This window comes from Nymphalis io, chromosome 5 (assembly GCF_905147045.1).
Source record: "Nymphalis io chromosome 5, ilAglIoxx1.1, whole genome shotgun sequence".
Classification (NCBI taxonomy): domain Eukaryota; kingdom Metazoa; phylum Arthropoda; class Insecta; order Lepidoptera; family Nymphalidae; genus Nymphalis; species Nymphalis io.
The window spans coordinates 6,554,141-6,572,969 of record NC_065892.1 but is presented as its reverse complement, the minus strand read 5'-3'; the positions used below and the strand labels follow the sequence as shown (position 1 = coordinate 6,572,969).

At 31.4% G+C, this 18,829-nt stretch overlaps 1 protein-coding gene across 6 annotated transcripts in view; it reads right to left on the bottom strand.

The window, feature by feature from the left end:
* Positions 1-18,829, bottom strand: part of LOC126768474 (cAMP-specific 3',5'-cyclic phosphodiesterase) — a 341,168-nt gene that overhangs the window by 102,358 nt on the left and 219,981 nt on the right. For 3 of the 6 annotated variants that reach the window (XM_050486605.1, XM_050486606.1, XM_050486607.1), the window contains one exon: positions 8,915-9,851. The exons of 2 other annotated variants lie outside the window; for them this stretch is intronic. In XM_050486605.1, coding sequence (XP_050342562.1) covers positions 8,915-9,636 — 722 coding nt within the window. In that variant the 5' untranslated portion in view covers positions 9,637-9,851. Of the gene's footprint in view, positions 1-8,914; positions 9,852-10,089; positions 10,386-18,829 lie in introns of those variants that run through there. One more of the 6 variants, XM_050486604.1, reaches the window with a different exon arrangement.

Sequence of the window (18,829 nt, the reverse complement as noted above, 5' to 3'; positions counted from 1 at the left end):
TGTTAGTAACATGAAACTTGATTCTGTAAATGACAGAAACAATATTAAAAAAAGGTAATTCAAGCATCTTTTGTAAGTGACAATAAGAATATTACATAAAGTTAAGTTTAAAACATTATTATATAAACGTTTGAAATGTATTATGTATGTATTATAGTATTTGTTTGATTTTTATCATGAAATTTTGCATACACATATCAGGGGTATAGAAAAATATATGGTAGCTAAGACCTGCAAACAACACGGAGCGAAAACACTTACATAAGATATTAAGAAATAAATCAATTTAAGTTACTCGTATATATGATTTGAAATTGGTAATGTTCTTACTTGATGTTTCTATAAATAATTTAAACTGAGCATCTGTATATATTTATTATTAATTGACTATATGTATAAATATTTATCTAGTATGAAAAAAGTATATTTGTATTATTATGTTATATGTATGTGTAAATAGTTATATTAAAATTCCGTAACAGCCTGTGAATGTCCCACTGTTGGGCTAAAGGCCTCCTCTCCCTTTTTGGGGAGAAGGTTTGGAGCTTATTCCACCACGCTACTCCAATGAGGGTTGGTGGAATACACATGTGGTAGAATTTTAGTGAAATTAAACACATGCAGGTTTTCTCACGATGTTCTCCTTCACCATAAAGCACGAGATGAATTATAATCACAAATTAAGCACATGAAAATTCAGCGGTGCTTGCCCGGGTTTGAACTCATGAGCGTCGGTTAAGATTCACGCTTTCTTACCACTGGGCCAATTCGGTTAATAATAACACTACCTTACCCAATTTCAGTTTTCAGAAATTCTAATGCAAATGCAAATCAAATGTAATTTGTCTGGTAGAAATGGCTATTACGCAATAAAACAGCCTAATATATTGCAATGCATGTTTCGAAAAGTCTTTGTTGATTTTATTTTTAATTTGTCGAATCTGGTGTAGAGTAAAATGTCTACTTGATTTTTATAAAACAAATTAATTTGCTATTCATAAGACTATGAATATCAAATTCTCGCGTTACTTAAAATGTTTATAAAACATAAAATGTCTGGATATTAATATTTTTCATCTCAAAGTAATTGGATGTCGATTTTCAACTGTTGATTAAGTTTCGGAAAGAGGTTTTTATATCAAAAATGTCGAACGAATGAAGCCCGGGGCATTTTGCAGAGAACATCTATTTTGCACCGATATCAATAGAGTATGAGTGCGTACGTTATTTAGCATTTCATAACTAACGTTATAGTTATATACGTCTTCATTTTAATTTCATATGACAGGGTTTTCAAACTACATATTTGGTTTTAATTATATGCTTCTATTTAGTTTTCAGGCGGCAATTTCTGATATGTACGACCAAATTTCTCTAGAGGCTTGGGGATATATTCACGAATAACTAAATTACCTTAATTCAGTCGGTTCAAAGTACTATAATAATTGATTATTTTGAAATTATATACTTTAAGCTATTTTTTATACAAATTAATCCTTTACTAATATTTCTGCATAACCATTGGTTCTATTTATTATTATAATATTTTTATTTTACACATAAAATTAATATATAATATACATATAAAGGAAAAGTTTTAAATCTTCAAATGTACTCTTAAATAATTGGCTAACCTGAGTAATGCTTCTCTCAAGCGGGGATAGAGGTATTACATTGAAAAATGGCTCTGCAATTATGGAGCAAGAGGGATGAAATTCAATGGCGTATATATTCTTATGTTGAATAAAACGCTACAGAACAAAAAGATTCTTAGAGTTTTATTATAATATGACATAATATAGATATTAATATAATTAAATTATATTGTCGAAATGTTTATATTAATAATAATAATTTATAATAGTACCTCATCATATGTCTAACAAGTGTTGTGTTGTTATTGTTTATAACGAGAATATATCAATCCCACGTTCGTCTGTCTGGCTCGGGTCAAGAAATTCACACTAGCAGCCCGAGCTTTTGATGTTGGCAGTATTAACACTCCCGTGCCTTGGAAATCATGTTAAGCTATTGATCCGCCGCTTGAACTGTCTCCCTTCGTGTCGGTTGCCGTTCCATTGGATTATATTAGAATGAGGAAATAGAGAGTGCAATTGCATTCAGGCAGACACATGTGCGTAACCCCTGAACAGTTTTTTAAATTTCGTTGGAAATCGCCATTCAATTGAATATCATTCAAGCTCAAGCGCTCCAACTAATTAGAAAAAATAGGAATTATTAACAATTATTCCTACAGCATGAACGGCTGGAAAACGCCTAGCAATCTACTAAATGTTAAATAAGAATTTAACTGTTGGCGTAATATTACTTCGAATTTCAATTTGACTCGATATTGATGCTATCGGCTTTTATAATGAAAGAGGACGTGTTTTTTAATTTACAGGTTCGATTTACGGTTTAAAAAATAAATCAAGTAACTAGTAATCGTATGTTATTTCCAATAAAATTGAATCTGAAACTCCATTGAGCAGTTTACGTGATTCCTTGTAGTAGGTAGTAGGATTTGGCCATCATGATTACATCGTTTAAACTATGACTTATTGAGATCATAGTTACGTTAGTTATAATGATTTATGAGCTGGTTTATGTTTCAGAATAACCGTAGTTTTGGAGCAATATATATAATTATATACATATATATGTACATACTTCATATTAGTATTAGTTGTTTTTTTTTTTCAACTTTCATTATGTTAATTTTATTTTATTTATTTATTAGATCACCAACAAAGTACACACAGATACATTATATCTCACATTGACAAAATAAAAAAAAAGTAGCGGCACCTCAATTACATGAGACTACATGAACAAAAAGGCAACAAGGCAAGATATGATTTAGGAGAGAGGACTATTTTTTTTATAATTATATAATAGTGTTAATAAAGTCGTAACCGTTACGGTGGCTGGGACACGTGCATCGAATGGAGCAGACCCGTCTTCCAAGGCAAATACTACTGGGAGAGGTTGTGGATGCAAAGAGGTCTGTTGGGCGGCCTATGCTCCGTTACAAAGATTGCGCTAAGCGTGATATGGTTGCGTTTAACATCCCTAGCAATCGATGGGAGGAACTGGCAGAGGACCGTGCCAAGTGGCGACGCCTTATTCACGAAGGTCAATCAAAGCATGACAATGACTGGTTTAAGCTACTAAAAGAAAAACGCACTAGGCGTCATGAGCGGGCTTCAAACCCCCGCCCATCTGGGGGCGCATACACTTGTCGGAAGTGCGGCCGGAGGATCCTCTCTCGCATTGGTCTATTCAGTCATGAACGCAAGTGCCTTCGCGATGCCGCTTAAATCATCTGTCAAAGATGCAGAGGCCTATATATATATATAATAAAGTCGCAAGAAACAGCTCGTCCTATATTTGAAGTAATTTGAATTTGGATCGTTTATATGAATAAATAATGTTTAAGTCGCTTCTGATCTACTAATTTCAGCTTAAAAGCAATATTACTTAAAATCGTTTGATTTCAAACTAACGCAAATGTATTAACTTGATGTATAAGATAAGTTACCGTATATATAATTAGTTTATAATATAATTAACTATTTAATAAATATAAATGGGAAAGTTTTTATAAAAACCAAATAAATAAATAAAAATAGAATAGAATATATTTCTTAACTTTATTCTATCAAATTTTTTACTTTATATTTTGTTTCCATCGATCCATGTCAACCCTCATATTTAATAGATACAATATTTTATCAAGTGAAATATTTGCGATTTAGCTTTATACACTTTTTTTTAATTGAATAAAATATTTTTCTATTTTCTATCATAACTGATTCCATGTTTATTTTATTATACAATAATATATAGCATTTATAAATATAAATAAAAATTAATTACCCGTAACTTAAATATGTATTTGTATCATTTACGAATACGCAAATTTATATGAAAATACCCTTATAAATTGATTACAACAATCACGTCAGCTTTTAATAATATTAATAACCTATAACCTATGCCATAGCTCTGTAAATAGATTAATCGGGGCAGCTTGTCTGAAGATATCGTTATCAGAGAATACTGCGAGAGAAAATATTAAACTTAAGATTATTGTTATTTTTAGAAATAAATATAATGATTTTCATACGTACGCACATATTCTATTATGTAATGTATAAAAAAATGTATGCGTAGCTTCAATCAAGCATCTATTTCCTGAAACAGTTAAAGTATGTTTTGTTGTTTCAAGATAATGACTAAATAAAGAGGAAATTAAAATAATCGGTAAATATCGTATATTGTCGATAAAATATACCTACGACTTTTATAATTTTATCACGTCGTTCTCGTCCTTACGAAAAATTCAATCCAATATTTTCAACTTAGGTTCCCAATCTCGCCTAACAAAAAAGCAATCAACCAACTGAAGAAATGTGTTCGACTCAATATTTTTAAACGACCTAAAACTTTAAATTAAAAACTTTGGATACACATTTTTAATTTTGATGAAAGTGAAATCTACTACAACAGTTTTTCTCGGAAATATGATATTAACGATTATTTAACAATAGTTTATTTGTATATGTGGTTCGGTTCTATTACATTAAAGTAGTATATTTGTTACAAGCTCTTAGGCGTAATAAACATCCTCATAAAGAAAAAAATGGTTAAAAAAATAATTTTAATAATATAAATATGTAGCCTTTACATATAAAACCTGTAGTATGGTTAATATATTTTAAAAAAGATTCGTTTTGCTTGCGGATAGTGGATAGTATAATGTTTTATTGAAACTATTTCTTCATGGTATCCGTTTATCGTAACCTTCTGATCCTCAAGTAGTATTAGGCAATTCTACTAACCGTAAGCAAATAACCTTTTACAATATAATATAAAATATAGTTACCATATATATATGTATGTATATAATAATATATGTATATGCGTAATGACAATAACGTTCATACACAAACCAATATTACACGCCTAAGTTATCACGCCATTAAGGTTCGGTACTATTTCTGTTGCTCAAACCAGTACATTTCAGTATTTACTCGTGAACAACTGTACAAACATGAAGCTATTATCGTCTATAAATATATGTACATAATTATATATAGTTCACGTGACACGAAATCTCTGCTCTAATTTCATTATTATTGAATATTAAAACGTTTGATGCAACATGGTAATATCATTTCGAACTTCCATGAATTTGTCGCTAATTTATAGGAATATTTGCTTAATGTGATAAAGTAAATAGTTTCAGTACTATGCATATTTGGTGACTGCCTTGTTGGTGTAGTAGCTAGATGTAAGGCCACAAACCCGGAGATCCTGGGTGTAAATCCCAGGTCAGGCCAGTAAAAAGTTATTGAGTTCTAAAATTCTCAGTAACAGTCCGGAATCTGGCAATTGTAAGTGTGTACATTCCCGTACCCCGGAAAGCACGTAAAGCCGTTGGTCCTGCGCCTGAACTCTTTCCGGCCGTGTCGGATTGGCATCCCATCGGATTATGAGAGTTAGGGACTAGAGAATAAACCTATGATTACGCCCACATTTGTGCTCTATCATATGTCCTGCGCAGTTGGCTAATCTATCTTGAGATTGGCCACCGTGGCCGAAATCAGTCTGAAGGACATTATTATTATCATATATATAGTAAATTAATGTTCCACTGCTGGAGAAGATTCCACCGCGCTGTTCTAGTCATGGATAGTACTCGTAGTTACATGCAAGTTATCTCACGATATTTTCAGTCGCCGCCGAGCACGAGATGAACTATAAATATAACTTAATTAAAACTTAGTGGTGCTTGCCCGGATTTAATCCCATGTTACTTAACTCCTGCGACCTTTTATACGTTGGGATCTTTTAGCTATCTAAAATATTATAAAGACCTATTTTAAATTTTACAAAAGCTGCTATATAAATTGCAAGAAAGGTGTGTAATATTTGATATAGATTATGTCTATGTACTACATACTACTGTGCCAATTTTCTTATGATCGAAATATGTCCGTAATGCTCTTATTTTGTTTTATTTTACCACTATTACTTTTATAAGATTTAAAAATTAAGCAAACAATAAAAGACTTGGCTAATGGCTCGACATCGTATGATTTTTTATTTATTTTTTGCGTTACTTGTATACAATTTAGTTTGTTACGCCAGATAACTCTTTATTTAATATAAAGCATCGATGCTTGACGATGAAATAAGCTAACGAGTGCAAAGTCCGCGCTCAAAGGCCTGTACTGAGCTCACCATAAATAAAAAACCTCAACTTGTTTTAAGATATTATATTCTATCCAATTTGCTTGTACACAAAACAACGGCCTACATAAACGCATTCTGAAGTTCACGAACAAACCAGAAAAGTCGAAAGTTAGTTTTTAAGCAAACTGAAACCAAACGTACTTTGCTTTCACGAATGAAAATAGAGTACTAGTTAGAGTAATAAAATATGTACAGTTTAGTAAAATAAAGCATATTATGTCTAAATATAAAGAGGCAAAGGCTAAAGTCGGTATGGGCCGGTTGGCGTTGTTGGTAGATACTTGTCTTTCACGCCGATGGTTGTGGGTTCTATTCCCACCCAGGATAGACATTTGTGAGCATGAACATGTCTGTTGTCCTGGGTCTGGGTGTAATTATCTATATAAGTATGTATTTACAAAAGAAAAATAGTATATGCAGTATATCAGATGTCTGGTTTCCATAGTACAAGCTCTGCTTAGTTTGGGATCTGATGGCCGTGTGTGAATAATATACCAGGATGTTATTGTTATTTCTAAACTTATAAAGTTTCTCTTCTTTCGAAGGGATTAAACCTAAAACGCGGGCTGCAGCTAAGCGTTAAGGAGTGCTGCTTATATTTATTATTATTATTATTGAAGTACTAAAACTAAGTTCAGTACTTTGTTCAGCCTTTTGTTTGATAGTTATTGAAGAGCTATATAGTTATCAATAAAATAAATTGGAAATAGTAGTAGAAAAAAATATTCGACATATTATGTTTTCCTCAAATTTTTAATAGCGAATAAATAAAAAAAATCTATTTATTTTTCATTCATTTGTAAACATAAAATGACGATAGCCTCATGACCAATTTCGGACAGGGCTTAGTGAAGACTAGCTAACTGTGCACGAAATATTACAGTGTTCAAGTATATGCAAACAAAGGTGCACTTTATATTCCCTCATTCATATAATTCGATGGGATGGAAATTCTACACGGCCGATCCCTTCAGGTGCAAGACAAACGGTATTGTAAACACTGCAAGCTTTCAAGCTCCATACGGTTACTGAGTATGTCTCGATTGAAATACATAATTATACTATTAAATCAATCCCATGATCTGTAGTCTTTTCACACGACTGACGAGTCAGTAATAGAGATTAAAAATAAAATTATAAAAATATATTTTTAAATATATCAAATCAAATGTCGAAGATACTTAGATTAATTAATTTACTTTCAGAATAGTCTAATAATCCTCAAAAACTATAATCGCTTACATTTAATACAACATACATTAATCAGCTACTATCTCAAAGGTGAACAGATATAGAAATTGTCGAATATAAATCTCGTTACAAGTACGAATATTTATATTTTCATGTAACTAGTCAGCATTGACTCATAGATAACAAGATTGATTCATTGGATATGTGTATATTTACTAAATTATTACCGTTATTACGCATAAGATATGAATTATCAGTGATATCAATAAAATTAATGCTAAAAACAGCTGTTATGCCGTCAACTGGAATAAATTTTGTGTTATAAACTTCTGCTAACAATCTTTTTCGTGAACATAAAGATATTGGATCTATAGGTACGGTATTTTAGCTATCAGCGTTGTACTCTTTTATTTTTCGAGATAATAGTTTATTATGTGTAACTTTTCTGACTTCTGAGTTGACAAACTGACCAAAAGTTCAAATAATAAAATTATATTTGATACAAAAGAAAATATAATAACTAGCAATTTATTTCTTAAAACTGTATTTTTTTATAAGTATAATGATGAACGAAACAAGCTAAGCTGTGTTTAGTAGTCATCAAGATCAAGAGATCTCATTTTATTAAAACGATTATTTTCGTCAAACAACAAAGTTTAAGGAGAAGTAACAAGTATCTGATACAATTAAAACCTATTTTTGTTTCGTATTTGTTTAACGGGAGCATTGCGACGAAAGCTATTTATAAATAAGTGAAAGATTTCTTTGACTGATCACTTTTGATTTACAATGAAAGCATATTTGGAGAAGATCCAACTTTCGGCTGTACAGACATTTAATGCAAGGACAATTTTAAAATTGTTTTGCAGTGTCTTTTGCTTAAAAAATATTGGTAAATTTGACCTCATTTTTATCACCGCTCCTCTTACTTTACGGTGACAGAAATAGCCCTGTCAAAAAATAAATCTCTAATGTAACATGTAAATAAAAAAAGTATCTTGTATATTTAACTAATTTATGATGTTCAATAAAACGTTTCAAAAGAAATATAACGGTTTCGTTTGATGTATAATTAAATCGAAGGTAAAAACAAGTTAAATGAAATGAAACAGTCTTGTTTTGAGAGAAGTTTGCACATCGTAGTTTTAGTATTGACGCAAATTGAGCTAGTCACGTGTTGTTCTAGAAGAAATTAACATTTGGTTTGTACGATTACAGTTTATTTTTATTTTAACTACCGCGTCCGCTCGAACGTTCATTTTACTGTTAATGCTATTCAAAAATTACCAAATGTTTATTGTTAATGAAATACAGTTTGTATTTCATTAACGACACGTATACATTATACATATGTAAAAAACAATGTTTTACGTGTCAACTCTTGCTTAAAGTTATGTTTGAAGTAATGAATAGTGAAATACTAATGAATAACCATTGAAATATACATAAAGTAAAAAAGCACCTTTCAAAAAATACATCCGAGCCATCAGAGTCACTGCGGGGTAGAATTAATTTCGGGAGGACCATTCCTTTCTTTCGTCTCCCGCGAATACCGGATGGAATAGGCCATTGTAACTCAGCTGATGCCATTGGACTATGTGGACTTAAAATTGTTAAACGGCGGTCTGGAGGCGGTAAGCTTAGTTGTTGTAATGCCCTTCGTTCTGTGCTTGCAAATAGACCTCTTCGTTTTTCAGCTGAGTTACCCATATCCTCACCCGACAAAGCTCTCCGTGCTGGCGCGCCACGCGTCTCTCTCACATCACGTTCGCTTGCTGTTAAAAATGAACTTCGATGAACGCGAACAGACGTACATGAGCTCGCAGGGCGCGCCGGCGAAGTGTCCTTGCTGGGCCGAAGGCTTTCCATCGATCGAGCTGTTTCGACCCGAGCAGCAGCCAAATATTGGCCACTCGTAACCGTTGTTTGAGCCACCTCACATTCTTCTTGACTAGAGCTCGAAGTGCCGCTTCGCGAAAATGTACTCGCTTTAGACACAAAACTTCTATCGCTAAATTGTGCTGTTGAGATACTAGACATTGTATTAATGTCATTCGACTCGGATGACACTGGCTGCCGAACGAAACCTTCCTCAAGAGAAGAATGGACAATGCGAGCGTTTAAAGAACTAAAAGCTGCAAGCTTGGGTCTGCGGCCCTTTCTTTCATCGTCTTCCTCCTCCATTTTGAAATATAACGAACTATATCATATAAGGATGAAACTGATTTGATAATGAAAACACACACAACACTTTAATAAACAATTTTGCTTTTTTATATATTTATTGAATGTATTACAAATTTAAACTTAATTTTATGTAGATAATAATATATAGTAAGGAACACTGGGAACAGTCTTTATCACTTTTTGAGAACACCTCACGCACAATCAAAGGACACCTGGAACAAATTGATGAAAGTTTAAATATGAATATGGCTATAAAATTAAATTAATAAGTATTTTGAACGAAGGATATAGGATCAAAAATATAATTTACAGGGATATCATGTATCTCGAACAACCTTTGTAGTCTTTGGATATTTATAGATCGTAAACTTTGGAGCATTTTTTTCTTAGAATATAACACTAAGCGTTGTATATAACTTGTTGGACATATTTAATGAATTATATTATTACATTTTTTAGTTGGCAGGCTTGGAATCAAGCGCCAATTGCCCAGCTTGGTTCGCACAGTCTGTTAGGGCTTTCACTTGTTCTGCATTCAGACCAGTTGCCTTTACTTTGACGTCAGCACTTCTAGAATGTTCCTTACTTTCGCTGCTAGACTCTACTCTCTTTGTGGTTTCATTTCCATATTGATCAATAAAAGTTTCCTCCTCAAATTCCTCTTCGTAACTCTCTTGGTAGTGTTCACGGAATTCTTGTCTAGCTTGGATCGTTACTTTTTCAGTTGTTTGTTTTTGTTGGATTAATTCATCCATAGTTTTCTTAACGAGCTGCTGACCAGCTTCCAGAGTCTTGCTTTCAGACATTATAGTAAATTGTTGTTTTGAAATAGGTGAAGTAATTCCTAGAATAAAAGGAAATGCTTTATGTAAGCTCGAATGTTATAAGTTATAAGTTAGTTTTTAAACTAACTTATAAAGTAAGTACCAATTACAACACATAATGGTCATTATATTTCAATACTTATTTCTGGTTATAATTTTTGATAAAGAGCTAAAAACGACGGGCCTAAAGTACGAAAATTCCTAGTTTGATAGAAATTAATAGCAGCAGTTGGCATGAGGCCAGGGGCATGATGTTTGGGCGGCATTAAAATTTTCTTTGTTAGAATTTTCAGGGCAGGCCCGTTGCTCTAGAATTCAACAAATAATTTATCCATACTAAATAATACGTAATATTGTACAATACTTTATATTTTTTTAAGTAATCTTCAATAATTCATTGACTTGTAATTATTTAAAAAAAACGTATCTATCATTAAATTTAATGTTGATTAATAGTTATTATCAACATACATCATTCGAATAGAAGAAAATATCATGTTAAAATCACTAGCTTTTTATGTTGATTTATGGCGTTAAAAATATTTTGTTAAAACTTTCAAATGTTTTACTAATATGCTATCTATTATTGTAATAATGTATCTATTGTTGGCAATGGAATATTTGAGTTTAACAAATAAAAAAAAAATCGAGACGGAAAAAGATAAATAAAAGTGAACCAGAAAATAAAATATTTTTACCTTTTTGAATAGAAAAAACTTTTCACTACACGCACGATTCCAAGTGGAAATAATTATATTTTTCCTCAAATTGTTTATGTATTGTGCGAGAAGTTGCTTTAGTCGAGACTGGGAGTAAACTGACGAGCACGAATCGTTTTGTTTCGTCCGGAGCTTTGCGTGGGCGGTGATAGGTATGCAGCCATGCGTCTGCGCCTGTGACTTGGCCAAAATACCACATTTATTCTCTCGCATTTATTCTAAATTAATTAATCCTAATTTTGACATCCATTGCAATAATTTGCGAGATGTTGTACGTGGAAATATTAATTAAATTGACCTTGATTCCTTAGATTTATAGTCATAATAAAACATTATATAATTTAATATTGACTATTTTAGTTTTATTAAAATTATTAACATGTTATTACATTATAAATATTTTGAAAGTGTTTTGTTTGATTATAGTATATCTTGTTAATTGATATATCTGTAACCCGATATAAAATTGCTTACAATATTTAAAACAATCAACATCCAAAAAAGACCTTTTCAAACAAGACAAATACACAAGTAGTGCACTGCCCGGGGCTGGAAATAGATGGTATGCGTCAGGAGACGGAGAAACACGATCGATGACTCTCCAAGATCGTGAATGCGATAAACATGAGTAATAATCATTGCCAAAGCTTTCCTCTGACTCATCGTATTAGCCACGAATTATCATCATGATTCCCATTTATGTTTACTCAGAAACAATAAAAACAATATTTTGGTAATTGCGTATGTCGTTAAATTTATAGCCCATAAAGGTTCTACATCTACAGCTGGGCAAAGATTTGAACTCATTTTTTGCAGAACCTTATACTATGTTCCAATACAGGTCTATAGATACACATGAGGCAGCATTATACACATGTAAGTTTTCTTACGATATATTATTTCGTCGTCGAGTGGGAGTTAAATTATAAACACAAATGATATTTATTTCGATTGAAATTCGCAATCCTTGGTTACCATTCATTGAACCAGGTCACCTCAACTATATTAAGAAACAACGCTAACATTTTACATAGATGAAAAAAAAATCTTAATTAAATATAAAGATAATTCACCTCATAGATGTTCTCCCTTGTCTATACAAAAACTTGTACACTACATAGCTTAGAACAGCCAATTAAGTACGGATTTTAGCTTGTATTACGGATGACCATTGTTTCTTAATAGGATGTCTTCACAGTGAAACATGATATAAATTATAATTACTTATAATTTATTGAAATAAATTAATTGTCCATATAAAGTAAAGAAATAACCACAGTATTTTTGTATGATAAGGTTAAAAAATTAAAAGGTACTCTTTTGTTATACGAGTCGCTTTAAGCGATGTTTTCATTAGTTAAATACATGCAGAATCGAATTACAAATTTAATACATTGTATAATATATTACCACACGACCCATAGACATAAAGTCCGTAAAATGAACGAAACTCATATTTGAACATATTGAAATTATCCAAGTACGATATTGAAACGAAATGTATGCTTAAGCTTACTTGGCTTTACTTTTTCATTAAAAATTGTAAAAGAAGTCAAAAATATTAAACATTATTTTTTTATGTTGACTTTCTGTTATAGTTAATATAGACCGGTAAACAACAAAATAGACGAAAGAGCAAATCGAACGGTAGCGAACAAGCTGGGGACCGACAACTTCGCAGCAAGCTGTATCGATTTTAGAACGGATTACAGGGCTTTTGAAGGGACTTTCACACTGTGCTAAATAATTTATTACGTTAGTGGTATTTGAAATGGTAAATTCACCTTATAAATACGTATTAGAATATCATGATACATGATATTAGACATGATAAGAAAACCTATAATAATGTCGTTAATCAAATATGAAAGTACTCGTTAATAGGTCAGTGCCTAGTTGACCTAAATATGTTAATAAATAACGTAATGTGATGTAATGGCTAAAACCCCCATTCAAAATTTCACATGATTAAAAAACAATTTGCTAGCTATTAATGTAGAAAACTATTCTGTAAATACGATACTTATTATGATTTTAACTTTATTAAACGAAGAAAATCAATCATTTATTGGAATTTCACATAGTGCGAATATTTAATCTCATATAAATTTATTTGTTATTTATACTAATTTACTTACTGATATTATGAAGCCTGTGATTAGACGCTCATATTTCAGGAACTATCAGTAAAATTAAAAAACCTTGTATTATATAGGCTGTTTAATAAGGAAGGTTATATAACTAAGTAGAACTAATGTATATAAAAAACTGACTCTTTAACTTTATGCTACGATAATGCAGAACTGTAACTATAAATGTCAACCAATCTGGCTCACTAAAGGTAAGTACATGAAGCGAGAACAACGACAGGCGACACGGTGCCACGGTGACGTTGTGTGGTTGTTGGATATTTAGTTAACGAGATGCACTTAGTTACAGTACTAAGTATGGTTCATGAAACAGGCATGTAAAATCCAAATTTAATACGAATAAGCAAGACACATCATGTATTATCGTAACGCTTGACTTCAATAAATTAATAGCCTTTATAAGAAATGATTAGTCATTAGCTTAATATTAAGTTTTATAAACATATTTTATTATTAATCTTCGAATACAATAAGTCTACATTATTATAAACTAGCTGTGCCCGGCAATTCACTTGCATGAAATTCTGTTTTTGACCATTAGACATTTTGAAATCTTAAGATATTGTGACGTTTGAAATCTTATTATTACTGAAATAACATTATTATATTTTGAAGTCACTTCTGCATAAAGTACCTTTCTAATGGTGGAAGAATTATTCAAATCGGCTTAGTGGTTTTAGAGTTATTTAATTACAAACGAACAATTCTTTCCTTTTTGCAATTTCAATACTATTGATTAAATTAGGTTTTTTTAATCATAGTCACCGTGAGTATAACAAATTTTGATAGTCGAGTTACTTCTACAACACTTACATCGCAATTTAAAAGTCCAGGATGAAACAACGAAGCACTATTTACGGGCAATAGAGCTTACCGTAAGGGATACACAAGTTATTACGTCCGAAAAGATTTTATAACCTGACCCATCCCACTAACATTTATGGCACACGCGTTGTTAAACCAAGTTACAGAATGTGTTTAAAAAGCTTTGATTTCTAAAATATATACATTAAAAAATTATAATGGAAGTTTTATTAAAAGTCTGAAAGGTTTCACCTAATATGAAACTCAAAAAAAATGCGCCACTACTGGGCTAAGGCCTTTTCTCCTTGATGAGAACGTTTGGATCTTAATCCATCACGCTGGTCCAATGCGGTTTGGTGGACATTGACCTTAACAGTTTGATAAAACATGCCATGAAACGGAGTTTAAAATATGATATATTATTTAAATAGTCTTAGATATACTACGATTGGCCGACTACGATTAACCGAGATGGCCTAGTGGTAAGAACGCGTGAATCTTAACCGATGATCGTGGGTTCAAACCCGGGCAAGCACCACTGAAATTTCATGTGCTTAATTTGTGTTTATAATTCATCTCGTGCTTAACGGTGAAGGAAAACATCGTGAGGAAACCTGCATGTGTCTAATTTCGTTGAAATTCTGCCACATGTGTATTCTACCAACCTGCATTGGAGCAGCGTTGTGGAATAAGCTCCAAACCTTCTCCTCAAAAGGGAGAGGAGGCCTTAGCCCAGCAGTGGGACATTAACAGGCTGTTACTGTTACTGTACTGTACTGATACTACGATTTATAAGGTGTTACTACATTTATTGCTGTGATTAATTTAAGGTTAGTTATATTTCAAGACGTTAATTATATTAAAAAAAAAATTAAGTATTTTTTGCAGTTTTCAATTTAACTCATTAAAATACCTAACTGTAACTATTTCAATATGGCGTGATTTAAACCTAGTTTTTTTTCGTTAAAAATAGGTGTTTATTACTTACGGTTGCATGTTTCTACCTAATTCCTTTCCTTCTTAAGCTATTGATATATAAATATACTTAGTAGCAGATTTTTTAGGAGAAATCTTGGTTTTAAATCGAATTATTAAAGCCTTTGTTTCGTGTTCTTTTAAGCTACTTTTATATTACTTGATGAATAAACAATGTCAACAAATTTCATTACATATTTATTATTTATTTATTCATCTAAACGAAAGATTGTACAAAGTAAAAGAATAATTTCAAATATTTTTTTAGATAAGTGGAAATAACAGTTTTAACTGCATTTATACAATGCATTTAACTGACAATTATTATTTGTATCTACAAACTACAACAAATTTGTATCTAGAAATTGTAATACGTTGTATTATGTACTTACACGAAGTGCCTATTATATTATATACATATGTATCTCTCAGGGCTGAGAACGTAGTCTAGAACGTTGTAGAACTTTTAAAAATATTTTATATCCTCCTAAAAGTTTTAGTATATCTCCTTGAATTGGCAGCCGACAAGAATGCCCTCGGGTCTTTGGTTTTATATCCAACTAAGTTGATTTTATATAATAAATATTAAATTTATTATTTATTGCGTAAAAATAGAATGTAAAAAATTATATTTCTTACGAATACTAAGCAATAACAAGAGTAGCACATCTGATACGCTATGTAATCTGTACATGTGCGTACGTATCGTATATTATGTATATTATATAACCGTAACCGTAACAGCCTGTGAATGTCCCACTGCTGGGCTAAAGGCCTCCTCTCCTATTTTTGAGGAGAAGGTTTGGAGCTTATTCCACCACGCTGCTCCAATGCGGGTTGGTAGAATTCACATGTGGCAGAATTTCAGTGAAATTAGACACATGCAGGTTTCCTCACGATGTTTTCCTTCACCGTAAAGCACGAGATGAATTATAATCACAAATTAAGCACATGAAAATTCAGTGGTGCTTGCCCGGTTTTGAACCCACGATCATCGGTTAAGATTCACGCGTTCTTACCACAGGGCCATCTCGGCTATTATTGTATATGTATATTATATATATGATAGTATTTCACCCATTAAAATTTACATATTTATTAGTTATAATAAACATTGGCCAATGCACTTATATCGAAGAGATGGTTTATACTGTGTTATAAAATTATCGTTGCTTCACGTAGTGTTTAATTAAAGACATTTTATTTTAATCGATTCGTAAAATTTTAACACGAGTTGTGTTAACAAATTTAAAATTTCGAAAATACTTACACAAGTATAAATATACGTATATATGTATGAGTTTACGATTTTGTATAATCGTCCCATGCATTTTTCTATCGGATGCGAATATTTTTATTTAAGTTAAGAGAGAGCAAAATAATATATTAATTATTAAGTATTGATATGAGTATTAGTAATTAAGAACGCGTGAATCTTAACCGATGATCGTGGGTTCAAGCCCGGGCAAGCACCACTGAATTTTAATGTGCTTAATTTGTGAATATAATTCATTTCGTGCTGGACGGTGAAGACAACATCGTGAGAAAACACCTGCATGTGTCTAATTTTACTGAAAATCTGCAACACGTCTATTGCATCAACCCGCATTGGAGCAGCGATGTGGAATATACTTTAACCTTGTCCTCAAAAGGAAGAAGAGGCCTTAGCCCTACAGTGGGACATTCACAGGCATTTGTTACCTAGTAATTAAGTTATATTTCATATATGTATTCTTTTAAGTACGTATTTATATAGATATATTATATATTCTGAACTAATTAATCAATTATTTCTCAAGTGTACCAGTAATTATAACGATTGCTCATCAGTTTACAGCGAAATATAACCTTTGTTTTTGATGGGCGGATAAACGTTAAGTAAATGGTCTCCTATTTATCTAAAGTAAAATAAAACTTATCGTATAAAAGTATGTATGTATAATATATTTAAACAGCAAACTTTTTATTCTCATACACTTATACTTTTTTAAGTGCTACGATCCCCTCGGATAAAGTTTTTCTATGTTTGCTGTAGTTACGCTAGTATTTGCAGATAAAGTTTGGGCTAACCTTTTTAGCTGTACATAAGCTATTTTATTTTCAAATATACAACATATAAACAGACTTCGCCTTAAGCATGAAGCAAGCATTGAAGTTTATGTTAAGTGGATAATACCTATTTAGCGAATGTTTATATATAAAAAAAATCTCTTTGCATATCTTCTGAAAGTGCGGTCGTTTTTTCAGTATACATACACTATTACAAGTGACTTTTATGATAAATTTTGTATGTTGTTATTTTTATCCAATCATACTAATTTTTTAGATGATTCGTGTTATAAATATTTTTAACCTATGAATGTTTTAAAATTATGATACAAGATATATATATATATATCGTCGTTATAAGTATTAGACACTTTTAAAAAATGTATATATATTTATATAAAAACTCAAATATTGCTTATTTCATTAGTGCATATAAAAATATTTTGGTAACAGCTTGTAATGCCCACGACTACTTGAGTAAGCACAAGTTTTTTTAAAGGCATCTCCTACAAAGGTGACTCAAAACCATCTTATGAATTAGTCTTAACACATAACCCAATTTTATCTAAGTAAGAACTTCTGTAGAAACATAATAAATAAGTATTATTACTGATATTATGATTGATGGAGTCGCAATGGCCCAAATGTTACGAAACGTGAATTTAGCCGAAGATTGCGGTTTTATGTGCTTAATTTATGTTTAATAGGAAACATCGTGAGGAAATCTGTAGTCTCGGATAAAATTCTGCCACCTTTGTATCGAACAACTCATATTAGAGTATCGTGGTAAAATAAGTTTTAAATATTCTCCTCAAAAGAAAAGTACGCCTTAGCCTAGCAGTTTGAGGTTACCGTGTTATAACTTTATTTTAAAGATTTATTCAAAACTCAGCTCGAGCAGAATAATGGCTTGTATAAAACGTTTGACAATATAAAATGTTTTAAACATATAATTTTAACAGTTCACGTGGCACTCAGTCGGGGTGATATTTTTTCGACATCTTTAACATTTATCGTCACATTTCAGCTAATTTTTACAAAACGTTAATGAATTATACACCTAATCGTTCCTCGTGAATCTCTCCGTCTATTGGTTCGGTTGTTCTTGAGTTTTACGTGCACATACAGACGCACCAGTTTGTTATAATATGTTCTGATATGTTTAGAAATAAATTTCATATATTAACACTTGGTAATAATTACAACTTAATAATGAATCAGTAAGGTCTAAATTATTCAATATTATGTATTTCAGTGCAATATATGTACATAAGCTGATTCCGATATGTAAATCGCGTCGCAGTGAACTGGTCAGCTACTTTCATTTTAACAGGTCGGATAAATTGAAAACAAATTTAATTTAAATGAACTTCAGCATATACATGTATAAAAAATGAATATATTTTCGTTTATGTTAGTAAATGTATCTGACAGGAATAAGTCTCTTTGTGTTTTAATTATATGTTTAAATGGAAATCTATTTTCGTATACATTTTTTTTAATGTTTTAAGCGAAAATAACTCAATATCTACGGGCTGCTTAACGATTTGAAACGTATATTTAATCTTGAACCCTTAGGTAAGTGTTATCACAAGCTTAACTTTTAACTGGAGGAATAAAATATGTGTATCAGTTAATTACTTGAATAAAAGAAATATTCAAAAAGCTA